The 26,702-nt window shown below is 47.8% G+C and overlaps 1 protein-coding gene across 1 annotated transcript; it reads left to right on the plus strand.

Moving 5' to 3' along the window:
- LOC102458557 (uncharacterized) lies at window positions 1-25,868 on the plus strand. Its single transcript, XM_075905806.2, has 20 exons — window positions 1-150; window positions 306-362; window positions 5,566-5,603; window positions 6,711-6,851; window positions 8,164-8,226; window positions 9,550-9,670; window positions 10,216-10,308; window positions 12,491-12,651; window positions 12,962-13,047; window positions 13,449-13,532; window positions 15,215-15,277; window positions 15,424-15,501; window positions 15,641-15,729; window positions 17,393-17,429; window positions 19,658-19,806; window positions 20,125-20,187; window positions 20,528-20,603; window positions 20,956-21,040; window positions 21,280-21,367; window positions 23,891-25,868. Exons 1-20 carry the CDS (start codon window positions 1-3, stop codon window positions 23,999-24,001), a joined length of 1,833 nt encoding a protein of 610 aa, XP_075761921.2. The 3' UTR covers window positions 24,002-25,868.
- Window positions 25,869-26,702: the final 834 nt, after the last annotated feature.

The following is a 26,702-nucleotide window of genomic DNA, read 5'->3' on the forward strand; positions in this document are numbered from 1 at the left end:
ATGGCGCCGTTGCTGCTCCTGCTGGCGGCCGCGCTCCTGCTCTTCTACCTGGGCTTCGTGCGGCGCTGCACCAGGATCCCCCCCGCCGCCTTCCACCGCCGAGAGCCCGGCCGGGCCGGGGACAGCGGCCACGAGCCCCCGCGGGACGGAGTGAGCAGCGGGCCGGGCGGCTCCCTGGCATGGGAGGGAGGGGGGTCGGGTCCAGGGGGCTGTGCCGAGCGCCTCCCATCTCGGCGCTGGGGTTGGGGGTCTCCATCCAGCCACCCCCACCCGCAGCACTTGTCTCTCTCTCTGTCTCTCCCCAGTGGGGTCCCCGAATGTCCGGCTTTCCGCTGCGCCTCTTCGTCCACCTGGCTAACACTGTGAGTACCTGCCTAGCTCCCGCCTTGGGCTTTGGCACCTGTGTGCCAGCGGCTTTACAGCTGTTATAGCTGCTGGCAGCCCTTAACTTCTCCAGTGTGACCGATCTGAATTAACCCCAGTGGCTAGAGAGGAGGAGCCCAAGCAAGGAGACCTTAAAGCTCAGGGTGAACAGATGTCTTTTTAAACTTTTTACAAGCGATCCTCCCTCAAAATCCTAATGGGAACAAGGCAGTGATGCAACTACCACAAGCAGCAATGGTTCCCAAACTTTTTGGCATCATGCCCCCTTTTTGATTTTTGAGAAACCCCCCCTCGCTCCCAAAAATTAGCAGCAAAACTTGGGGTGGGATTGACCAGGTGGGGTGTGGCTGGGTCACCTAGCACCCTCCCCCCTGGAATTTCTTCATCCCTCCCCCCCAGTTTGGGAACCCATGTTCCAGAGAGTGCCTGGTCCTACTGTGAGGGCAGGGGATTCAATGACCTCTCAAAGTCCCTTCCAGTTCTAGTGTTCTATGAATTTAGGATAGACAGGTCTACACTTAAAATGCTTCAGTGGAACAGGTGCACTGATGTGTTTGCAGTGCTGTGCGGTTTTTCTGTTCAGTGTGATAGGGGAGAGCTCTCCCCTGAGTGTAGTTAATCCATCTCCCCAAGAGGTAGCTAAATTGGTGAGGAAAGCTCTCTGGTTGACATAGCATTATCTATTGGGAGAAGAGGTTAGTCCAGTATAAGTATGTTGTTTGAGGGTGTGGCTTTCTCCCCCCCTCCCCCAACAATCTAATCTTTTCCATCCATGTGTATATATTTTTATGTGCATTGAGGCTTGTGTGAATGTACACTGTAGGAGAAACACGAATCTAGCTGTGAGCACTCTGCTAATCAACTGGGTGGCATTGGAATCTCTCCTGAGAGGCTGTGCTAGCTTACAGGGAACACTGTTCCTCCCTCCCCCTCCCCCCTAACAATATAGCTGTATCCGAAGCAGTCTGTCCTGCAGCCCTGGCCTTGGTTTAGATATGTTAAAAATACACCTCATTTGTCTAGTGTAACTGAGCCTAAATGTGTAGTCATTAGTGATAGACTCTGGATTAGAAATCAAGAAATTCTTAACTTCCAGCACTGTACTCAGATGACTCATGACACTTCTCTAACTAGAGGGGGGGTAAGGGGATGGGATGCTGTCATCATGAAAATCATTGGAATTAAATAATAAAATCAAAGAAATATAGAGTTGGTAGGGACCTCATGAGGACAGCAAGTGCAGCCTGCTGCACGGAGGCTGGATTAATTAAACCTAGATCATCCTTGATGGGTGTTTGTCCACCCTGATCTTAAAACCCTCCAATGATGTGAATTCCATAGCCCTTCCAAAGAAGGAAATTAGTTTGGTTTGGCATGATTTGTTTTGACAGATTGATGCTGATTATTCCTTATAACTGGTTTTCCTCTAAATGCTTACAAACTAAATGTTTAATTATTTGTTCCAGTATCTTTGCAGCTATTGAAGTTAGACTTGACCAGTCTGTACTTCCCTTTCTCTTTTGTGTTCTCTTTTCTTAAAGTTAGATAGTATGTTTTACTTTCTCCATTTTTCTGGGACCTAACATGTCCTCTGTGACTTCTCAAACGCTAGGATTTATTTCATCAGACCTGGCTGACTTGAATACATCTAACTTATTTAAATCCTTTCTCTAAGTTACCAGAGATATGGATAAATCATTAAATATGATTTATGATTTGCATTGCCGTACCATCTAGAAGCCCTAGTCTCATTGACTTATGTCTCATATGTACACACAATTAAAAGATGGTCAATGCCCCTAAAGCATTTAACAACTTACTTTCTGCATTTGACAGTTGCACTTTCTGAATCTTATGCCTTATTGTTGATTGATTATATAGCACCAGATGTCTAAGAAATGCCTAGCAAAAAGTCATCATATTTGGGTTTCCAGCACTGCAGGGGAAGTTTTTTATCTTATTGCAATTAAAATTAACAAATAAATATCACCTTGTGGAAAAGCCATTTCTTAAATTTTTGTAAACTCCTTCCTGAATGTCTCTTCTTTTTAAAACAACATCTACATTTTAGTTCCAAAGCTAGTCAATGAGAAGACACTGAGGTGTGTGTTACAATTTGAAAAAATGTAATACAGGCAGTCCCCGACTTACGCGGATCCGACTTATGTCGGATCCGCACTTACGAACAGGGCTTTCTCGCCCCGGAGGTCGAGGTAGCGGATTGCTACCTGCAAGCTCCGGGGTGAGAGAGCCCCGTTCGTAAGCTGCTCCGGTGCCCCTGGTCTGCTGGAGACCGTCTCCAGCAGACCAGGGGCACCGGGCGGGTTCCCGCGCTTCTGAGGCTTTGCCAGAGCAAAGCCTCAGAAGCGCGGGAACCCGCCCGCTGCTGCCTCTTGAGACCCAGTGCCTGTGGTCTGCTGGGGACCGTCCCCAGCAGACCACAGGCACCGGGACTCAAGCGGCAGCAGCGGGCGGGTTCCCGCGCCTCTGAGACTTTGCCAGAGCAAAGCCTCAGAGGCGCGGCACCCCACTGCCGCTGCTGCTCTGCTCCCCGTGTCCCTGGTCTGCTGGGGGGGGGAGGGGACGCGGATAGTGTGCCCCCCCAGCAGACCAGGCTTTTGTTTTGGACCCTGGAGCAGAGCAGCTGGGGCGCTGCGGATTGGTCCTGCAGCACCCGCTCTGGGCACTACTGGACCAACCCGGCAGCACCCCAGCTGCTCTGCCCCAGGTCCTGATTCAGCCACTGCTGGTCAGTTTCAGCAGTGGCTGAATCAGGATGCCTGGGGCAGAGCAGCTGGGGTGCTGCTGGGTTGGTCCAGTAGCGCCGAGGAGCGGTGCTACTGCAGCAACCCAGCAGCACCCCAGCTGCTCTGCCCCAGGCGTCCCCAAGTCAGCTGCTGCTGAAACTGACCGGCGCTGACTACAGGAAGCCCGAGGCAGAGTTGCTCTGCCCCAGGTTTCCTGGAATCAGCGCTCATCAGTTTCAGCAGCAGCTGACTTGGGGAAGCTTGGAGTTCTTAAGTTGAATCTGTATGTAAGTCAGAACTGGCGGTCAGTTTCAGCAGCGGCTGAATCTGGACGCCAGTTCCGACTTACATACAGATTCAACTTAAGAACAAACCTACAGTCCCTATCTTGTACGTAACCTGGGGACTGCCTGTATTTTCCCTTCACCTCTCATCATTGCCTCTTGAAAGAGGAAAACAGGGATCTCTGTTGAGTAGGACCAAATCCAGCTAGCGTCTCTCACACAAATAGTCAAGTTGAAGGTAGTGGGGCTATTAACATGAGCAAAGTGATTGGAATTTGTCTGTTTCTACAACTTATGCACTGTGATTGTTTGAAAGATTGCACAGACCTAGGCTCTTTATAACAACATGACCAGTTGCCTGTCTAGGAAGTACTCTGATCAAGTTTTCCTGGCGCATGTGCTGGTAGGTAAACAAGACCGTGAATGGGACCAATTTGCATCAGGAAGTTCACCTGCCCAGTTACCTAAGGTTTTTCAGTAAAAACATTTTGGGATAAAACCAACTTCACCCCTTTAGAATGGACATTTCTGAATTCTGAGCAGGTTTAGAGGACATGGTTATTTAAAACACCAGTAGATCATCTAGTATAAGGGTGGGCCAATTTAAACAAACCTCATTGTGGAGATGCCTCTTTAAGGCCCCATGACTGAGAAATCTATGTTTACAATACATTCTGAACTCACTGGGAACATCTGCAACTGACAACAAGTATAAAAAGCCTTTCCACATGGAAAAGAATCATGCCATTCTAGCTGCTTATGACTTTGTCAGCAAATGAAGCTGAGAATCCACCATCCAAACAGTGAAATGTTGCCTCACCAGTTTCCTAAGAATTTTCAAGCTCTTCTTGGTCCATTAATTTATTTCTGCCTCCCTATCTGCCCCTGAGGTCTCCGCCTCTGATCCTGGCACCGCCATGTGATTTGTACACAGCAGAATGCTGATAGGAATATGTAACTGACTCCCAGTTTGAGGTGATCTTGGTACATAATCAAACAGAAGACGTATTTGTAGTTCTGTCAGCTCCAAGATAGTTTTTTTTTAAATGTTTTGACTTTACAACATATTAGTATAGCAGTTTTCTTAAGGTTATGTATAAAGAGCTATTGCCAGGGCTACATAAATTACATCTCTCTCTTCTCCCCCATTTAATTGTGTGGCTTGTTCCTGAGCATGACAACTGAAAGGGGAGAAAGCTAGCCACAGGGAATTTGTCCATTTGTGTTAATGGAGCTGTCTTTTTATAGCTAACTCAGGATTGGGAGCCAGAATTCTGTTCCCAGATTTGCCACTGACTTGGTGTGTGCTCTTGGACTAGTCCCGTTGCCTCTTTTTTGCATCAGTTTCTCCATATATAAAATGGGAATGAAAATATTTCCAAACCTCACAGAGCTGTATTAAGGGTTTTTTAATCTTTGTTCTCAACATGTTTTACAAATGTGATCTCAAAAGGAAGGATCAATTATAAATAAAAATTAATAATATGGTCTATTGATCTGTGTCTTTAAGTATGGGGTAAGATATACCCACCAAAAAGTTCAGCACATTTTTCCCTATCCTGAATTCTGTCAGTAATTAATTTTTGAAGCATGATCTTGCACTGTTCAGTCAGAACAGAATCTCTGGAATCATTCATATTGCCACATAAACAAAAGCATAGTGTTCAAATGCTTTGATTTCTAGAGCAGAATGTTTAAATTCTAATGCTTTACTGAGATGATTCACTTTAGGAGGGGAAGCAGGTTCACTGGTGTATCATGGCAACAGAGTATTAATGGCATTATGAAATCTTCTTGCAATGGATTCAGTAAGCTAGAAACTTAAGTCTTTTATTCGGAGTTTATGTATTTTGCAGAAAGCTACAAGGATTGTGGATGGAGCCTGCAGATTTCTTGTGGTTGATGTAACATTTTTTGTTTGTGGGAAGGGTATTGATGTATTTTGGCTAGAGAATGGAAGGAACATGTATCGAGAATTTTCAGGACTCTATAAACACGGTTCAAATCAATGCACTTAGGTGGTTTCCCTTTAAGGATTGCATGAATAGAGTTCTCATATCTTGGACTTGTATTATAATTTTGTTATAGCACAGAGCTCCGGTCATGAGAGAGACAGGCTGTTTTTCATCCTGTCTTCTCTTTTTTTCTAGGCGTTTGGGCAGTTTTGTGTAATGCCACTTTTATTGAGGTAAGAGTACATTCCATATCTTCATTCTAAGCTAAAGCTTTTTCCCAGGGCCCTGAACAAAGTGGGCAGAACTATTGCGCAGAAGTTCTTGTGTTTGCTGCCTTTTTCTTTAATTTTTCTAATTTGATGACAGTCAGATTTTCTGTCAGGGAAGGTTTAACCCTTTCTTTTCACAGCCGGTTTTGTGCTTGGAAACTTCTTTTGGATTGCCTCTCTGCCATGTTGTATGTTTTTACTACAGAGCCATCTCATCTTTCTCCAAGTATACTGATCCAATTTTTTTTCATTCCTATGTAGCAGGGGCAGGAGAGCAATGAGGAGCTATGACCGATCCCTGGGGTACAACCTGGAACTGTGGGACCACTGTGCTCCTTTAACTCTCCAATTATTCTGTTTTAATCTGACCTGGCCAAATGGTCCTGAACGTTTACCTGCCTGGTCATAAAATCTACCTCAGTCTCAGTACATTGCTTATTGGAAGGAGGAATATTTTACTCAACTTAGAAAGAAAAAGTTAACTCTTCTCCGTTGAGTAGAACTTTGTAAGGCTAGTTGTAGGAGATATCTCTTTCAATGACTTTATTGATATTTCTACCTGCAGAGAGGCATGAATGTTGAAGCCCTGTCTTGCCATCACATTGTGTTCCACTAAAAGTGCAGAAGCATGCTCTGAGCCCTGAGGGTAGTCGTTTCTAAGTTACCTTAGTTTTTTCCTGGGACCTCCTTCCCAATTACAAGAACATTGTGTGGGCATCAGTCCATGCTGCTGTGCTATGTTTTGTAGAGGATATGTAAAGATCTGCTCTAGGAATTATCTGGGAGGGAAGTTCTGTGGCCTGTGTTATATAGGAAGTCTGACTTGATTGCAGCGATCCCTTCTGGCCTTGGAATGAACAATTAGTGAACAACCTGATAACCTCCTGCTCCACCTCTGCAGAGGAACATGGTGACACAGAGAGAATTGTTTTCTAGTAGTTCTGCAAAACTGTGCTGGGAGAAGCAAGTTGTTCAAAAGGAGAACTCCCCAGAAGTGTGTTTTTCCTTTTACCAAAATAGTTTTGAATTTAAAAAGTTAGGGTGGGGCCTGACCCTCCTTCTCTCTTGCAGGATGAATAATTTCACTCTCCTGCACTACCTTGATATCCATGAAGACCCCACATTTATTCCAGAGGTTGCTGCTGAAGGAAGAAAGGAAAAGCCTGAGACTAAAAGCACCTCGGAAATTCTCAAGCAGTTGATGGAGACAAGGTCAGCAGGGTCTGTAAGCAGGGGGTTTGTGTATACTGCAGTATTGCACCATTTTGTCATTGTCTATAGGCTGGCCAAAATTAGGTCTCCCAAAACAAAGTGACTTTCTGTATGTCTTAAGAGTGGCCCAAATTATAAGGAATTTTTCTCCTTGGTTGCTTTCTGAACTCTAATGTGCAACATCTTTTCCTTTCTCTTCCTTTCAGTTTGTGTCCTTACTTAATAATCTTCTTATGCTATTTTAGCAAGTTCTACTATTAAAAGCTCCCTTTTCTTTATTAACTAGACTGGGTGGGAGAGAGACTGTTTTGAACGAAGATGCATTTGAATTAAGTGCTGTTTATGCTAGGTATGTACATGTTTTTAGACCAGCTATAGCAACTTTAAAAACATGCTAGCTGCCCACAGTCGATCCTACGCTCTCTCCTGGGCTGCTGTCCTCTTTCCCCCACCAAGTATCAAGCTTGACAATGACCAGTGAAACATGTTTTTAAAAGGTGTTGAGACATTTTATAGAGCGCGTAATTCAAATTTACTAGCTATCTTGGTTAAAGACAAGGAATTAATTACCCACATACTTAGGAAAGCTTTATCTTTTACTTAGAACATGCAGATTTGTCCATCTTACCATTTAATGTTTTAACTGATTTGTAAATGTCTGTCTATATATTGGAATATATTACACACCAAAAACTACAGAAAGTTATAGATTTCTTTTAAGCTTATAGCATGTCGAAGTATTCTTTGTGATGTGTTTTGAGTGTGAGCTTTTGGGGGAAAGAATATAGTTTTTGTATAGTCTCTAATTGGCCTTGCAAACACAACTAATAATTATAGTAACTTTTCTGTGGCAAGATATTCCTTAAACCTTCTTCTAAACTGGATTTCAGTTGCTGGTTTTTTTTTAACATGAGTCTGTTTATTGGGATATTTAGGTTTTGTATTTAAAAAAACTTAGGGGGAAAATATTCAAATGAACCTAAATAATGTAAAAGCCTTAATTCCATGACTCAAACTCCTAAGTCACATAGGCACTTTTGAATATTATATCCTTATATAGAGAGGGATTTCTTTACGGTTAAAGACATCCGCTGGTATTTCCAAAGGAGCCCAAAGAAGTTAGCTGACTTTCAGTGGGATTTTGGCAATGAATGTTTTCTGGATGGGAAAGGGATTGTGGTTGCTACACTGGAATCTGAAGTACTAGGTATAACTTTCCCAGTCACACCTTGTCTTACTTTTATTGGCATTATGAGAGTCGAGGGAGGTTCTTTGGCTGCTGATCATCACTTTTTTATTTCTCCCTTTGCAGGCCTAATCCTGCCAATAGTGGGTTCAGTTTCAAAGGGATCCAGGACTATCTGAACTGCTATCGGTAGGTGAGATTAAAGGATTTTTGGAAAACCCTATAGTATTAGGGCACCCTTTTATCCGCTGTGGCTTACTATGGTTCCCTGTATACCTAATAGATCTGTTGGGAAATTCTCTCCCCATATTTGTCCTAAAGATATGTCCTCCTAATTTCATCCCGTTACTTCTAGTTCTTTACTCTCGTCTTTTGAATTAATCCTCTTCCTTGATAGTTTTTGCCCTTTTCCAGTATTTCCAGACTGTTGCATAGTGCTGCTAGGAAGGGGACCTCTGGCTGAGTCCCTAGCACTCTAGTTTATCTGCAGTCTTCCCAGGAAAGTAGGGAAAAATACCTTGTGTCACGTGTTCCCCAGCTGCTTCCAGTTGGGTGGAAAGATGGAAGGTTACCACAGTGCAGAGCCTTTGGGGATGCTAAAGAATCTCCACCAGGTCTCCCTGCTGCTTGCTCTCCCTGTTTGACACCATTTTACCTAGTGCCTGCAAGCAGACCAGAAGTTGCTGGAACGCTCCATAGGCCTAATGGTTTTTGTTCCTGCATAGAGTTTAAAGCTCTTCTCAGCAGGCCTAACAAATCTGCCTGCAAAGATGCTCCGTGTTGTGCTCTGAGCTCAGCCTGCTCTCTGGCCAAAGGGAGTTCCACAGCCTTGGATCCTTTGCCAAAGATGTTGGCGTGTTGCATGGGCCATTTCACGCTGTGTGAGGTTATAAGCAATTGTCATGTGTCCTCCCACTGAGGATATAAAAAAGTAAGAGTTCTGCCTGGAGCTCTGCCATTTATAACCCTCTTGTTGATCTTGGTGTTCCCAGGCTTCAGATTGAGTGTCCAGCCCCTATCTGATTCTCTGGGTCCAGGAGTGCTATGGAGACGAGAGCCAATTGGGAAAGAAGCATTTCATGTGGCACAGTAGTACTAGCTGCTAGGGAGTGTCACTAATCAACTTCCGATTGATTCCTGTCTCGTTCTCAGCACAAAGGGTGATGGCATGCTACCTTCATGCCCAAGGATGGTTTCCTCCAGAACAGTGTGAAAAACAGACACAGTCCCATGGGGAGGGATAGTGAGAATCATGGACGCTGATTCTGGGACTGGAGCACGCAGGGGGGAAAAATACAGCATCCAGCTTCCTCTCAGCACTTCCTGCTCACTGTGGTCAGCTGTTCAATGGCATGCAGGGATCACTGGAGATGAAGCAGGCAGAGGGGGAAGTTGAGGCTAGTGGGAAGAGGTAGAACGGGGGTTGAACACCCCTCAGGAAAACAGAAATTCAACGTCTCTGGCGGGAATTGTAACAGGGTCCCAATCACTAAACTCTCTTCTATTTTATAGGACTGGGGAGTTGACCCCCATGCAGGTTGCTAAGAATATTATCGCTTCACTGGAGGACTGTGAGAAATCTAGCCCGCCTCTCCGAGCAATTGTGCAGTGGGACCGGGCACAGATACAGAGGGTATGTCTGCTTTTGGTGAGAGTAGGCTCCTTCATCCGTAGCAGCCATTGGTCAGCTGAATAGGCACACTTTCCCTGCAGAAGAAGATCTGAGGGACTCTATCAGGCTCTGGCTCTGATCTGCTGCATAGATGTTCTCAGATCCTGGATTATGATAGCTGAAATGAAGTGTGCTGCATATTTCACCCTTCTCTGTTTTTCACACTCCCTCCCTCTTAGAGGGCCATCAATGACTTGATTTCATTCCCTCCAGAGGGACACTAATACTACAGCAGTTGCAGACCCTCCTAAATGTTGCCTAAACCAGAATGTGTTTCTCTGTGGTATCCAAACTGTTCTTTCCACCTTGTGGTTCCTTTTATCCCAAGACCTCAACATAATTGATCATCAGCAGTAGCTTCTCTGCTCTCACCCACAGTGGAAGGGCTCTGGGCCCATTGTGCCGAGATCTCCTTGTGTTGTGTTTAGTTTAGTTTGCATTATTGATTATGCATGCTTTCTCAGATATATCCCATTGGCCAACTAAGGTAAAATCTTTCTCTCCAGATGGCTGAAGCCTCCACTACTCGTTACAAGAATAAAAGCCCCCTTTCTCTCCTGGATGGAATCCCAGTCTGCTTGAAAGAAGAGATTAAAGTTGTGAGTTCCCTTTGTGGGTGGCATGTTGCATGGCCAGTTCATGGTGTGTGAGGTTATAAGCACTTTTCATTCATCCTCCAGCTGAGGGACATGCAAAGGCACTTAAAAGCAGTGCACATTAAAATGCATGAAAGGAAACGTGTTACGTTAAAAAAAAAAAGTGATTGGCCTGTGTAACTCACTGCTGCAGGTGCTTGTTAAGGCAAGCATCTCAGTAAGATTTTTGGAAAGAAAAAAAGGTGTAGGTTCTGTATTTATATGAATAAGAGTAGATTTTGCAGTTGCAGTAGCTAGACTAAAATATTAAGACCAACCCTGGAACATGAGTTTACAAATAACAGATACAGAATAGGCTTTTTGTAACTTCTAACAGCATGTAACCCATGAAACCTGCAAGGTGGGAAAGTGTTGGAGAGGGAAAAGAAATGTTTCTGATTCTGACAATACAGAAATTCAGTAAACTTAGTCCTGGAGTTGGAGGATGAGATTTCCAGAAGTTCTCAGTGTTGGCCAAACTCTGGCAATTGGATTCTTACCATTGATGTCGGGGGACTGGAGTTAGAATTAGAGTTTGTTGAAAAATGCCAGTTAGCTGAAGCAAAATGTTTTCCCAGAACACAAGTATGTTTCCATTGAAAACCTGCCAGGGTACCAAAGTCCACAGTACTGACAGGAAATCTACTGGCCCCAGTGGGAGCCATGTGTCTGGAAACTTGGAGGCTCTCCACTTCATAGCTGCAGCTCAGACAGCGGATGAGTGAAATGGGCATTCTGTAGCAGTGGTGAAACTGATGGAAATGTCAAGTTCACGTCCGTTTTGGGAACACCATGGTTCCCTGATGTTGGAGTGGAAATTTAGAAAATGTTTAGCGGTCTTTGCATTTGAAAAAAAACAAAAACAAAAAAAACCCAAAAAATAACCTAGTGAATCCTGTGTTTTTTCTGAATAACAATGAAAGCAAATTTGCAAAATATAAATACTGACATTTCTTGTGGGTTGAAGCCCTGAGTTTCAGTTAGGACAACAGTGATTGCTTTTGTAAATACCATCCAGTTTTTTGCCTGTGTCCTACCAATAGTTACCGTTAGTTACTCCTGATAGCTATGTCAGCAATTAGATGGTGCTTCTATACATGTCATTGTACTGTAGCCATATTGGTGGGAGTTACAGGTGTTGCGTTCTGTTCTATTCAGTTTCATTCTCATCAGCCAGAAATGAGGCCAGTTATTTGGGTCCTTAAATACCAATTTAGGTGCCTGACTTCAGGCATCCAGGTTTGAAACCTGTAGCCCCTTCTAGTATATAAATGAGGAAAGTGGAGCTGCACAAAAGAGACATGGTTTCCTATCTGGCCAGCAGGTTGGAATTATCATGGATATTTTGATAGCGTTTTCCAGCCAAAGATCTCCAAGCCCTGTGCAAAGATGGCTCACTGTTATGTGACTGACTATATAGCTCTCTCCCCAGCCTGATTATATATCATCTGTATGGAGCAGTTTGGGAAATATTAAGCCTTTGATTTTAGGTTCTCTGATTCCAAGCAGCCTCCAGAGAGAACCAGAATGAAGTAGGTAGAACCCTTCCTGAGCTGTGAGGCTGAAAACAGCCAGGCTGTCTACACTGGCAGCTTCTTGCGCAAGAACATCTTGCGTAAGGGTTCTTGTGCAAGAAGTCTTGCCCAAGAAAATATCCACACTGCCATGTGCGAGCTGTGCTTTTGTGCGAGAACGCCCATGGCAGTGTGGACGCTCTCTTGTGTGGTGGCCATTTTAGCCATAGGGCTTTCTTGCACAAGAAATCCCAGCCGAGCGTCCACACTGCCCTCTTGTGCAAGAGCTCCTGCACAAGAGGGCTTACACCTGATTAAAAAAGAGCGTAACTCTTGCACAAGGAGCCCTCTCTTACCACACCATACTGTAAATTTCCTTGTGCAAGAGCGGGCGGGCAGTGTGGACTCTCTGCAGATTCTTGCACAAGAACGGTTGTACTTGCGCAAGGAGCCGCGAGTGTAGATATAGCCCCATTGTACTTGCCTGGCTCTGATTTCACCGTAATGCCTTGTGCCTCTGGGTCAGATGTGCACTGATTCTGCAGAGAATCCTGTCCTGCCTGTTGTGGAGAAGACGTCCCTGGGTGGTATGTGTTCAGTACACCTAATGCACTATTTGGTTCCTTCCTCAGGTGCCTTACCACCACCGAGTGGGAACAGTGTACCTAGGGACAGAGCCAGAGACTGAAGATGCTACAGTAACCAGGAAGCTGCGGGAGGCGGGAGCGATCATTATCGGGGTTTCAAACATGCATGAGCTAGGAATTGGCACCACTGGCTGTAACCCCAACCGGTAAACAAGTCTCCTCTTCTCCCCGTTCCCTTTTCTTTTTAACAGCCAGTTAAATTTAAAAACCCATCCGTCCTGCAACTCGCTGTTGAACATTCTCACCTGTAACTTGCATGTTGGGAAAGAGACCACCTGAGCCGTGGGCAGATTTTAGTGCCCGAGGGGTGGGAGTGTGTCAATCAAGACAGCAGGGTGCCTAGAGAAGTGCTGTTGCTTGTGGGCTACTTATGAGAGGTGACTTTGGTTCCTCGTCTGCCCTAAGGTGAGTCTGGCCTTTTTGAAAGTAACTGCACTCTCATTGTATCTCCTTCAGACTCCATGGCACCACTAGGAACCCATACAACCCCCAGCACTTCACTGGCGGCAGCTCCAGTGGAGCGGCTGCTTCCGTGGCGGCAGGTGAGCTGTACTAAACCTAGCCAGGGCAGAGGCCACTTCAGGAGTTGCCGGGACTGTGGGAAAGTTTCTGGGGGGTGGCAGTGCTGTGGGGGTGGAGAGAGAGGCCTGCGACAGATGTTTTGGGAGCAGGGCAGAAAACAGAAGATGGCAGGATCCAAGGGAAGGGACTGGGATCGCAATTAAGCCAGCGAGAGGAAATAGGCTTTCCAGGCAGTGCTTTTTCTGGTGTAAAAGTGGTTGGGTCTCTCTGAAGGAATTTGGAAGTCAGTGAGCATCACCATTGGTAGAGATGGGAACTTTGTACCATATGCCCTCTCTTTCCTGTTAGAAATGCTGGGAAAGTAGTATAGAAAGGGCTGTACAGTCTTCATGGTCCCACACAAATATAAATTTCTCCTTAGGTCTTTGCCCACTGGCTATTGGTTCTGACGGAGGAGGCTCTGTGAGGATTCCTGCTTCCTTCTGTGGTGTTGTGGGACTGAAAGGTATTGCCTCCTTTACCTGGCTGGGGGGGGCCTGCATTTCCTTGGGGATAGTGCCTCATTCTCCCCCCCCCCCCCCCATTCCAATACCCTCCTGAGAATTAAGCTGTTCTTTAGCCCTGTGTAGGAGTGGGGACAGGGGGGGTCAAGTCAGTTCAAGTGGCTGTAAACCTGCGAGAAGAACCGAGATCTGTTGTATTTGACTTGACTTCAAATGCGAGGTTGTGAGCTATTAAGAGCGTGTGTGTCAGCATGTCTCACTGATTAACTAGAATGGAAATCATTTGCCACCCAACATGGAGATGTTCACTGCTTAGCTGGTACGTCAATTGGGGTATTCTGTACACCAGCCACTCTTGACTTCTAACTCCATCCCAGCAACATCCCTGGCTGAAGGAGCAGGATAAGTAAATGTCTTCCCAAACTGGAAAGTAGGGACTTATTGGGGGGTGCAGGTGGTGGAGGTGAAGGATGCCACATATGAGCCCCACTAGCCTTGGCATCGGGGTCCAGAGGCATCTCTGATGTGGCACTGCAGAACCTCACCCTGCTAGGGGTTTGGAATGCACACGAGGAAAGTTGTCTCCCTCCAGCAAGTGTTACATTTGCCCCCTTCTTCCTGTATTCTTTTAGGCAAGAGAAGACTAAGGGGCAAAGAAAGGTTGGGAGGAATCACCCATTTGTCAATCCATCTGCTTCTGTCCTGAGAACTGCAAATCCCCAGGATTGAGTTACAGCTTGTAAATAAACCTTCCCCACCCTCCGAATTCTGCAGTTTTGAATAAGGTGGTCGCCCCAGCCCTGTATCTCAGGTTTGGGTCCCAGTTACCGCTGGATTAGTTAAACCCCAGTGAATTTGTACTCCTTTCGTGGGAGTGGATAGCATGTTATGGCAGACCTCAGAAGTGGGGAGGTAATTCTGCTAAGTAGGAAGGCAGTGTTTACAGGCCTCAGTCCCACTGCCCCCGATGTATACCCTTAAAGTGAAACACTATGTGAGTCGTCTTGTTGCACTCAGCTGGACTGCGTATGCGCTCAGAGTTCAGCATGTGCATGTTTGCAGGAGCAGGGTTTTGGTTCCCGGTGGAAAGGTGTGGGTGCAGTCACTTCTGCTCTGTAAAAGCTCCCCAAGGCTCCAGAGCTTGGTTTCCAAAATGCTAGACTTGCAATCTCTTCTTCTTCCTGAGCACGTGTGTCCTGGTGCCTCCCCTAAAGTGCTTCCCTAACATAAAATTGCACTGGAGGACGGACATAAGAAAGCAGCCCTGCCATGGAATTTCAGTCAGTCTCCTCCAGCTCTTGAATGTCTGTGCTGTCATCAGTGCTAGCATCTAGCTGAACCAGGTCCTAAGCCAAAGATGCTCTTAGTTTTCTCTCACCCCTTGCATCCTCTGGAATCTCCTCTGTGAAGTGTTCTGGGTGTGACTGATGTAAGGAAGAAACCCCGTCTAGAGCCACTATCTCTGTGACACTAGTGTGGTCTCAGTCCTCCTCTTTTTGTGTGCCTGGAGCGAGACTATTAACCAGCAAGGGGATGAGGCTAAATACCAAAGATGGGCCTGAACCAAAACCCAGATCTCAAACGAGGCACTTTAGAAAGACCAAGTTGTGCCCAGCACTAATCTGTCTCCAGTTAATACTGTTCCTTTGTGCCTCTCTCTGACCTGTGTGTCTGTGTCTTGAAGGTACATTTGGGCGCATCAGTGCTCACGGCTGCCTTCCGCTCTCCTACTCCACCGTCAGCCTGGGTAAGCGATCCCTGGCTCCACTACTCTGACTTCCCTGGGCTTGTATGTGTGTGTGGACCCACAGCTGTTGTGAGCCCCTGCGTGGGAGTGGATGTGCCCTGTTCACCCCTTGTCCTGTTTGTAACCATTTTATTTATTCTGGACAGGCCCCATTTGTGCATCCGTGACAGATGCAGCCATTGCCTATAGCATCCTGGCTGAGCCAGATCCACTATACCCCTATGGTGAGTGAGCTTTGTTCTCTCCATTATCTCCCCTCACCCTTCCTGTCCCCACTGGGTTATCCTTTGCTAATGACCTGTGTGATACCTTGCTGTGGTTAGCTTCTGCCCAACAGGGGATCTTTTCTTTTGTCCTTTGCAGGACTACAGCAGCCAAAAGCATCCCTGTCGGAAATCCTCACTCCTGACCTCAAGGGCTTAAAACTGGGAGTGGACTGGATGTTTTTTAAGGTGCCTGTTGTGTGTCTGGTGCATTGAATCAGCTGTCAGAATTCCTTTAGCTCAACCTTCCCCTCCCCTAGCCTGCCAGCTGAGGTTTGATCACAGAGGTCTTTCTTCTTGCTGCCCATAGCGCTCGGACTTGCTTCCGACTAGGTCAGAAACTTCACAACACAAATCTTTTTCAAGAGAAAATGCTCTTGTTGAAATGGGCATTTTCCATAAGAAAACATGGATTAAGTTAGAGTTTTTGACTTTGCTGAAGAAGCATTTTGAACTGCAACTGTTTCCTGACGTCAAACAGTTTAGTTTAAAATAGCACGGCAGAAATGGAAACACCCGCATTAGAAAAGGAAGTATTTCAGTTTGCATTGACCCGCTTGAATTGACATTTGTGAGAACGCTTCTGTCAAGGCTAATCCCCACTCTGGCATGATGAAAGCAGAAATGGGGGCCTGCAAAAGCAACCTCAAAACCTGATCTCTACAGGCTTTGGTACAAAAAAATCCCCCCCCCCCAGGATTTTGGGGAATCCGCTGCCACCATAAAGTGCTTTTGAACCCACAACAGGGGTGGACACTTGACACCAACCCCAGGGCACCCCAAGCTCCTTTTTTTCCAAAGAGCTTGAAAAGAAAAGAGAAAATACAAGTTGCGGTCTGATTGTCCCCTCGTCAGAGGCATGCAGATCCCACAGACAGATTTTCCAGGACACAGAATTGAACCAACACCAGGTTAATTAAAAAAAAGAAAGAACTTTCATTATTAAAACAATACCCAGTTACAAGCATAGTTGAAATGGCTAGATGGTAAGAGCTACCAGTTAATATACTTATGGAGGATTCCCATGGGCTCAGGACTTCATTGCAAAAGAGAGGAACAACCATTTCTAACAGCACAGACATCAGATCCAAATTCCCAAACCAGAAAACAATAAAACCTGACGGATTTATCTAGACTTTACCCTACTTACACATGATGAAAAGTCTTTTTCTTGGAGAGAGACATGTCTTTTGTCTCCCTCGGTATCTAGAGAGCAAAACTGGCCCAGAAACAAAGGAGGGAAAAGCCAAAAATTCCTGTGTCTCGGTTTGAAATCCCTATCTGCATTTCTATTGACTAACTGGTACCTGGCTAGGTACAGAGACATAGTTAATCCCTTAGTCCCCAGGCTGCTGGCCAGTCTTCATGGTTATGACAGCTTGATTCTGCCAAAAAAGTCAGTATTTCAGCTTTTCATCCCACTTGAAGACGAAAACCAGTTTTTCACAGGATGGAAATTCCACTTTCCAGCCAGCTCTGCCCTGCACCCACTGTCTCCTCAAAACTGTACTGGGGTCACACTCCTTCCACCCAAGCCAGACACAGGGGGGCTGTATGCAAGGGAGGGTTCACGTGCTGTATTAGCTGTCTCATAGCTCTATTTTCCTCCCACTTGTCCAGTCTAGCAAGTGCAGGGCTATGTGATCTTGGAGCTGGGGCCCTTAAAATAGGTTTAGTGTGGGATGTGTTGGACCTACTGCCCATGCCTGTGTTGCGAGGAGGAGAGGCACATGTGGCCTTAATTTGGAGCTCAGGATAGTGGAAAGGCTGGGGTTGAGCTCAGCCGGGGGGAAGAGGGCATGACAAGTGATAACAGCCGCTAGTTAATTTATTTTTCGGTCTTGTTTTTCAGGCTTGTGATGCAGAAGTTTTGGCAGTCTGCCAGAAAGGTATAGCACAAGTTTCATCATTTCTGGTAGCTGCTCCCCCAGCAGCTTTTTCCCATAAAAAGCTATGGTAAAGGCTAGAAAGGCCCCGGGGGCTCTGGCCTGTGGCAGCCTGCAGCCTTGTTAGTTTGGAGGCGAAAAGTGTTGAGTCCCGTGGGGGCAGCTGTCTGTAATTCAGACTCTGTCACGTTCTCTTGTCTCCTCTCTAAGAGTTGCCCTTTGTTCAGCGAGCTCACGCGTGAGTTCTGGAATGCTAACCTGGCTCCTGCTGCCTGGCTATGTGACTGCAGTGGCCATGTGCCCCAAATCACCCTGATCTTATTGGAGTCGTAAAGCTAAGCAGGGTTGGGCTCATTTTGTTCACATAGGAGTGCTGTCTCCTCTCCTGCCCCCATTGAGCACGATGTTCCAGGCTTGTTGTTCCTTTGCTGTGGATATAACCCAGCCTGTGCACCATCATCTTTACAATATAATTGTACAAACTTGTCTCCTGAAAGCCTTTCTGGGTTTGTCTTGTCGTAGCATTAGTGCTCAGTTGGGTAGGAGATGTGGGCATGAATCCTCCTCCCATCAAACCACAGCATGTGGCTCTTTTGACTACAGATGTGGTGCAGGGATACTGTCTCGCAGGAAGCAGGTTTATCAGAGTTCATAAATGAAGCAGGGATGTACCTTGTCAGTAGTTGGATGAGAGACATCAGTGGTCTGTGTGATACGTATCCCCAAACCTCAGATTCTAGCTGCTGACCTATCTCCTCCAGAGTTTTTTGGTTGTGCATTTATCCCACCCAGTCCTAGCTCCTATTGTGATTGTCTCCCTGTGAATTTTTAATTCAGATTCCACCTTACAGACCTCAGGGCCCCCATCTGCCTCAAAACCAGCATTCACACCAGAATTGTGTGTATTTCAGGAAATGTGGAGAAGGTCCAGAAAAGAGCAACAAAAATGATTAAAGGTCTAGAAAACATGACCTATTAAGGAAAACTGAAAGAATTGGGCTTGTTTAGTTTAGAAAAGAGAAGACTGAGAGGGGACATGATAGTCATTTTCATGTACCTAAAAGGATGTTACAAGTTGGAGGGAGAAAAATTGTTCTCCTTTACCTCTGATGACCGGGCAAGAAGCAATGGGTTTAAATTGCAGCAAGGGAGGTTTAGGCTGGACATTAATCATCCTGGCAGTTAGGAAGTTTTTCCTAAACATTGGATTAAAATGGCTAGGGAAGTTGTGGAATCTCCATCACTGGAGATATTTAAGATCAGGTTGGATAGATAGCTATCAGGGTATGTCTACACTTGCAACCTAATTTGAACTAGGGCTGCAAATGTAGGCATTCGAAATTGCAAATCAAGCCTGGGATTTAACTATCTCGCACTTGATTTGCATGTTAACAGCCAGGTGCCATTTTTGAAATTTACAAGCCTGGACTAACTGCTCGCGTCTACACACGACAGGGAAACAGGCATTCGAAATAAAGCCCTATTTCAAACTACCTGTTGTTTCTCCTGCAATGAGGTTTAACAGGTAGTTCGAAATAGGGCTTTATTTTGAACATCTGTTTCCCTGCCGCGTGTAGACACCAGCAGTTACTCCAGGCTTGTAAATTTAAAAAAAAAAAAAAAAATGGCGCCCGGCTGGGAACATGCAAATCAAGCGCGGGATATTTAAATCCCGGGCTTGATTTGCAACTTCGGTATGGTTCATTTGCCTCCCTACTTCGAAGTAGGGGGCAAGTGGAGACTCAGGGATGGGCTAGACAGTGCTTGGTCCTTCTGTGAGGGCAGGGAACTGGACTTGATCACCTCTTGAGGTCCCTTCCAGTTCTTATTTTCTAGGATTTTGTCCCAGAAGACCTAGCAGCAAGCACTTTGCAAAGTCAGGGAAGCATCATTATGCTCTTTTCACAGACTGGGTAGCTGGGCTGGAAGTGACTTAGCTGCAATGTAGTGAGCCGATGGCAGAATCGAGAGCTGACGCGCATGTCCTCGCTCCTGGACTCACTCTGTCATGTCGATAGCTGTCCAGTGGACAAAAGCTCTGCAGTTTTTTTGTAACCAGATGCAGGCTTGTGTCTTGCTGCCCATGCACTGTGTGACTGTAAGAGCAAAGAGCCTGTTGTAATGTGGTTGTGGGAACCTTTGCCTCGCGCGGGATTAAATCTCAGCTGTCTTGTAGCCTTCTGAACCCAAGAAATAGCATGCTCCTTTTGCTCCTCTTGCTTTGTGCTCAGCTGTCGAGTACCTGCAGACTTTAGGTGCCTCTGTAGTTGACGTGTCCCTGCCAGAGATGGAGGAGGTGCGGGTGGCGCATGTGATCTGCATTCTCTCTGAAATGAGGGATTTCCTGCAGCCTGACTTCAACACCCATTTCCACCAAATGGTAAGAGGCAAATACATGGATTGTTTGCATCAGCTTTGCTTGTCTCGAGACATCTGTCAGTCATGGCTACACATGAGTGGGTGGGTTCCTGGTGTGTGGGATCTGGGACTGTCTCCGACTTCTTGTGATGCGTGGCAGGCAACCTACCAACCAAACTGCCATCACATCTTGTTCTGTGCTCCATGGGGAGGTGGCTCTGACTCAGGTGACAGGCTCTGGTGAGAGTTTGACCAGGCTCTTTTCTTACCCTTTGCCCCCCATGGGAGTGGAAACCAGCAGGAATGCGCAGTGCTCACCTGAAGTTTCTTTGTGTTTCAGAATCTGGAGACTCGGCTCAACCTTGCTTTGGCTTCCCAGTTCACAGCTCTGGATTACATCAAGGTGAGGAGTGTGGTGTGGAAGGAGGGGGAGGAGGCAGGCAAAGAAGATGGCTTCTCACAGCCTGGTGGAAGGTTGTCAAGAGGAGACAGCCCACCCTTTGCCCCTGGGGAGAGAGCCATCCAGCCGTGCTGCCCTCTGCATCAGAACCAGCTAGGAGGAGCCCAGATGAGGAGTCATTTGGCCTCATGCTCTTATGTTGGGTCTGATCAGTGAGTCTATGGCGGTGCTGGCTCTTTTATCAAGAAAGGACGCTCTGATCCTCTGTCACAGGGGGCTAGGCACTACGTACGTTCTGCCAGTGGATGCCTTCGTAGTACATGATGCCATCTCCTCTTTGCAGGCAAATCGGCAGAGGACTCGGAGCATGAGCTTTTTGCGAGATATCTTTGCCAACGTGAACTGTATCCTCACCCCAGGTACCTGCGCTGTGGGCTGACCGTAGGCTTTACTGTGGCCTGGAAGGAGACGCTTGGCATAAACACGGCACATTTGGCTTCCAGGGTTAATGTTTAATCCATGCTACATTGCAGAGTTACACAGCAGTGAGGCGAACGTCCTAACTGCTCTGCCCCAGCTCTCAGGGACTTGGAAATTGCTCCTCTGTGCTTCCCTTGCATTGTCACACTCCTGTTAACTCAGTTGGGCGGGTTCTGCAAAGCTGACTTGGCCTGATTCCAGGGATGTGTTGGAGAAAATGTGTGCCTTAAAGGGGGCTGGATAGTCCCTGCAGGAGATGGTGATTGCTCATTGCCTCTTTCTTTCATGCAGCCACTGCTTGCACTGCCCCAAGAATCCACAGCTCCGACCTCTTGACTGGGAACAATGATGTCCCCACATTACTCCGGACCATGAGGTGAGAACCGGGTGGTTGGGCTGGCCAGTAAAACGTGTTTATGGCAAAAGCTGGGGAAGCTCATCAGTTCTCCAGTCCCTGCCTCGCCCACCTACAGTGGCTACTGGCAATGGTACAGAAGCACTGGCTCTAGACCGGGCGGGATTGCAGCTGCTCCACTTTCTGCCTCTCCAAATAGCAGTGACTTCGCCACAGTCCAACAGCGAGAGGGCTGGTGACGTCTCCCCGCTCTCTTGCAGATACATGCAGCTTGGAAACTTCACAGGCATCCCGGGTCTGGTGGTGCCAGTTGGATACGCTGCCAGTGGGCTTCCTATCAACTTTCAGGTAAACACGATGACCGCCCCCCCTCCCCCCCGCCACTAATGCTACTATGAGATCTGCCCAGGCCGCACTGCTCTGCCACAAGAAGGGTGTCTAGCGCTGACTCTTCCCCCCCCCCCCCCCCCGCAGCCATCTCACAAAGTGGGTGGAGTTCGGTCCCAGAAAGTCTGAGCTTCTGTTCTTCCTTTGCAACAGACTTCATGCAGAGCTACGTATCTGGGAGACTGAGCCCAGGGGCCAGTGGAAAACACTGGGTCCCCTTCAGGCAAGGCCGCTAGGATTTGGAGTCGAGTGGAGAGCCTTTGAGAGGCAGTGGGGGAGGACGTGCTGTGGGCTGCAGACAGCGTGCGCTAGCTGGCACTCAGCGCCTTCTAGCCTCAGTGAGGCAGCAGCGCCAGCTGGGATTCTCCGCCAGAACTGCCGTCTCGCCCCCTGTGACGACGCGTTGGGGTCCCCCGCCTCCTGCACCCCCGAAATGGCACGAACAGACTCCACCAGCCAGTAGAATAGAGGTGGTTTATTGCTTCTCCAAGATACAGCACAGATGTCATCAGGTCACAGGGCAGGCCTAGGATGCCTCAGCCCCCCTTGATATGTGAAAGGGCTCTCGGCTTCTAAACCCCCCAGCCTGTTGCTGAGGCTGCTTCCTCCATCCTCCCAGACAGAAACTAACTCACTCTCCTCCAGCCCTGCCCCCCAGCCAGGGGCAGCCTCCACCTTCCTTTGTTCCTCTCCATGGAGGTTAGCTGGTCAGACAGGTTGACTCCTCGCTTGTCTTGCTCGGTGGTGCTACAGACAGCAGCCAGTGAGTTAGCAAGTTACCCCCAACTACGTCACACCCCCACTGCTGCAGCAGTGAACACTCCCTCCCTCTACATCGCGTCCATCCCCCGCTGTTCCTTCGCTCCTTGCCCAGCTACACCTCATCCTGCCCAGCCTCTCTGCACCCCACACCAGTGTCTCCCTGCCGGGATTGGAAGGTGCTGCCTCGTGCTGCTTCCGTTCTGGGGATGGGCAGGCAGAGCCCAGAGAGGGCAGGCCCGCTCCTAGTATAGGGTTGGCAATGCCCAGGCAAGACTAGCTGCAAGGATGAGTTCCTACCTGACCCTATTTTCCAGCCACAGCGTCTTGCTCTTCAGGGGTCCTCACACCGAAAGCACATACCTGCCCACCAGAAGCCTGCCTCTTGTGCCCCAGCCACGGTCCCCTCTGACCCAGGCTGAGTTCCGGACCTGCCCTCCCCTGCTTTGCCAATTCATCTCCTGAGCTATCCATGTAAAAGGCCCCCAGGGGCTTTAGAGCCTCATATACAAGGGGATGTAGGGTTCCTGCATCCGAGGGAGCCCAAGGGGCAGCTAGGATGGCATCACTGGTGCACAGAAACTAAGGGAGAGGAAGGGATGGTGCTTGGGTGGGAGCTGGGAGGGGCCCTGTAATTCTTACCTCCAGTAGGCTTCTGCAACACCTCAGGCCAGGGTGGGCAATCCCTTTCTGATGGGGCGGGGAGGGGGGGTTCAGGCCAAGATTTTGTAAGTGGTCAAGGGCCGTGCTTGTGTATGGAGAGGGGTGGGATCTGGGACGGAGGTTAGGTGCAGAAGGGAGTTGGGGGTAATTGACTGTGGTGCGGGAGAGGGTCTGGGGTCTGAGGGAGTTTGGCTGAAGGAAGGGATTGTGACTGGGGCAGAGGATTGGGGTGCAGGAGAGGATTCTGGTCTGGGGGAGGATGTAAGAGGGGGGTTCAAGGTCTGGGAGGGAGTTGTGACCTGGGGTGAAGATGGTTTTGGTGATGACCTAGGGTAGGGAGTTGGGGTGGGCTGCCAGAGGCAGGCTCTGGCCAGGAGGTGTTTACTTAGGTGGCTCACAACCAGCAGCCCAACAGGACCCTCATGAAGGCTCCCTGCCTGCTGCAGGCCCAAACCAGCCAATAAGAGCTGAGAGATTGTGCAGGGGGCAGGGACAGTGCACAAAGCCTCTCCCCCCTCCCCCTGCAAGCAATGCAGAGAGAGACACATAGAGCAGCCAGTCACTTTGAGCAGTCTAGGGCTGCTCCATGCCTGAGGGTGGGCAGGGCAGGCTGTGGGCTGGCTTGAAGATCTGACCTGCAGGCTGTATCTTGCCTGCCTCTGACCTAAAGCCAGCCCTGCCCTTGGCAGCAACAAGCCTACTTTCCTCTAGGAACCATCCGGCTGCTTAGGAAGCCAGTCATCCTGCAGGAGAGGGCAGCTGTCCCTGTCTGCTCCAGCCTGTTGCCCCAGAAAGCTCTCCTCTCAGTAGATCAGTACCCCAATTGTTCTTCCTGAATGACCCTGGCAATTGTGGCCTTTCAGCAATGGGACCTGTGACCCTCAGTTGCCCTCCAGCTGCGTATTAGAGAGGCTTCAGCAGGATCTTGTTCCATTGCTGAGAAGGTTACAAGACCATTCCTCATGTCTGTGCTATTGCTGCTGGAGAAGCCACCCCCGGAGCTTACAGAGCCGTGCCTAATGCCCCATCGGAGATGGTGACTGCTGTGTCTTCCACTCACAGGTCATGGCGAAGTGGTGGGATGAGGCGATTCTTTTCCGGGTTGGCCTGAAGCTGGAGCACTTCCGTGACACAACCAGGAAGCCGGCCATTTATTACGACATCCTCGCGTGACGAGAGCCCCAGGAGAGAGATGCGGTGATTGTTCTGGTTACCAGGGAAAGGAGTTGTTGCTTTTAACACTGATATGCACGTGCAGGGCTGTTTACAGAGTGGAAGAGTAGAGTTTATTTTAAGGCGATAGTTATTCCCCTGCAAGGTCAGTGCTGAGCTCAGGTGCAGTGGCTCACTATGTATGGTTATGGGGCTAGTGGGTGGACGCAGAAACAAACATTAGGAGTTACACTGATAGGACCAACCTGGACTGTTCTCATGACCATCTCCTTAGTTTAGGCTGCCCTAGTAAAAAAATCAGCTCCCACAGCCTTCCACGATTGGCAGAAAGCGACTCATGGTCCTTGACTAAATCCTTTTGCCCTAGTTACACTATAGAAAGGGGGGAATCAAACACTGCTTTTTCCTTTGTGTTGTGGTTTCTGTTTTGTTTGGGAAGGGGCGATCTGTTTTTTGGGGGAGGGGATTAGCTTCTCTACTGCAGCAGGAAAGTTTTGACACTCAGGATAGTTTAATAGGATATGGCTCCTCCTGGAGCAAGCAGGTGGTGCATAAGAAAAACTTTATCATAGGACTATATTTTTGGCCAGTGACCTCTTGCAGTGAATGAGCTAACCTACAATGTGCTAGAGACGCTAAACAAATCTCTGCGGGAGCAGAGGAAAGTGGAGCTCTTAAAGCTATGTTTTGATTTCCTCCTGCTTCCCCATGTCTACTGGCAGCATAACTTGGTATTTATTGGTGTGGGGTGTCTGTTTGAAATTAGGAAATATTATGAACTGTGCCCTTCATAAAGCCCAATGGAGGGATGCACAAAATTGTAGAAGACCAAGTGTCTAACTGCAGCATAAGAGAAGAGCTATAACTACCCGTCCCTTATGATCTAACAGCACCTCCTGCTAAGCCATTTGCTGAAGAAAGGTCAGTGCTCTGAAAGGGCAGCTAAACTGTAGACCAAGGAAAGGGCAGCTGTCCTAGTCTAGGAGGAAATTTTGTTGCTCTGCTCTCTCTTGCTGCAAAACAGTGTGCAAAGCGATCTCTGTTTACCACATTCACTCTCTGCTGTTTTCATGAAGGAGCTAGGCCTTAAGGCCAGGACTGTCTAAATATCACAACCTATAGGAAAACCTGCCCTTAAGCAATCCAAGGCACCTACCTCCCATTCCTGCTCTAGTGTATTCAGCTCAGACACTTTATCAGAGCAATCCTGAGGAGGTTATACGGCTTCCAGCTGAGAGACCAGAGATTTGACGCCTTACGTACATAACACACCTGACACAGAGGTACTTAAAAGGAAACTCCCTGCATTGTCCAACACTTTCTGCATCCTGCTTCTTTACTTCAACTGTTGCAGAAGCTTCTGCTATGCCAGAGTAGGCCATTTCCCTGACTCAGAAAGGTGGCATTTTCACTGCAGAAGGCAAAGGGAATCTTTTAATTATTAAAAACAACCACAAAACTCTTAATCCATTATGATTTTCTAAATGGAATTGGCCGTACTGGACTCTCTCATCCACTTTCAATTCCAGCTGGGAAATAACAGCTGCCACTGTTAGTTGCTAGCATTGTTTGCTGTTACAGAGATGTTGAAGCAGTGTTGGGTGTTTCTGAATGCTTTGCAGTTCTTCTTTACTGTAACAATGTAGCCAAATGACTAAGTTCCGATATCTTCCTCTGAAAAGCATCCTTCTTAACGCTGATAAACACTTTCCTCGCTGTAACATTAATTATAGTATGGTAAAGGACACTTCTGCGGAGAGGCTACAAATATATGTATCTTGCCTAAAGGCACGGGAAAACTTTGCCTGTGTCTCCTGCATTGGGTCACGGGTGATGTGTTTCCACTCAAATAAACAAGTTCTCTCTTTTTTTTGCCATGTCTGCTCTTTGTAGATGAGGGTCCCTATTTGCAGTGGTGGTTGATTTGTTACCAGAGGCTGTGCCCTCCAGAGGTTGCTGTGAAGGAGATGTGGGGCCCAGTGCTGGAAATGTGTTGGTTCCAATTCTAATTCACGTAATATATGTCCTGGTACGCCGGTGATGGGAACCTTCTAAAGACCATGTTATAAACTGCCAGCAGCAACTCTGAGAGCAGGGTGAGGGGAAGGAAACCTAAACTGCTGAAAATCCACTCCTGCCATTGGAATGTCTTGGAGTTTGGCCCCCTCTCAAAACCAGGCTCTTTTGCTCTGTACAGAAAAATCAAACCCTTGTAGCTGGAAGGGCTCAAATCCCTTCTCAGGAAAAAAAGGAAGCACAGGAGCCTGTGCAAGTTGTCACTGACTAAAGGCCTGATCCACACTGATTCAGATGTCTGCCACTTTAGGTACTTGTCAGGGGGTACGCCTGTGACACGGGCTGCGGCCCCCTTCTCCTGGCCCGTGTCTCGGTCCCAGCCCCCCTCTCAGGGGATATATGGTACCCAAAGTCTCAAAAGGCCCAGCCCCTCTCTCAGGGCCTATACGGTACTAGAGATCTAGCCGCTTGGAGAAGCCTCTCCTGGCCCAGAGTTTGATTATCCCATTCCTCTTGCCCGGGTGGTAGGGGGACCCGGGCCCTCCTTCTCCACCAGGTCCCTTTAGGCAGGGCCTATGGCTCCTGCCGGCTCAGTGGGGAATCCGGCCGACACACGCCGAGCCAAACTTTGTATCCTTTGCCCTGGGCTGCTTCCTACCATGCCCCGGTTCCCCTAGGACCCATT

The sequence above is a fragment of the Pelodiscus sinensis genome, chromosome 1 (assembly GCF_052426305.1).
Source record: "Pelodiscus sinensis isolate ZL-2025 chromosome 1, ASM5242630v1, whole genome shotgun sequence".
Lineage (NCBI taxonomy): Eukaryota > Metazoa > Chordata > Testudines > Trionychidae > Pelodiscus > Pelodiscus sinensis.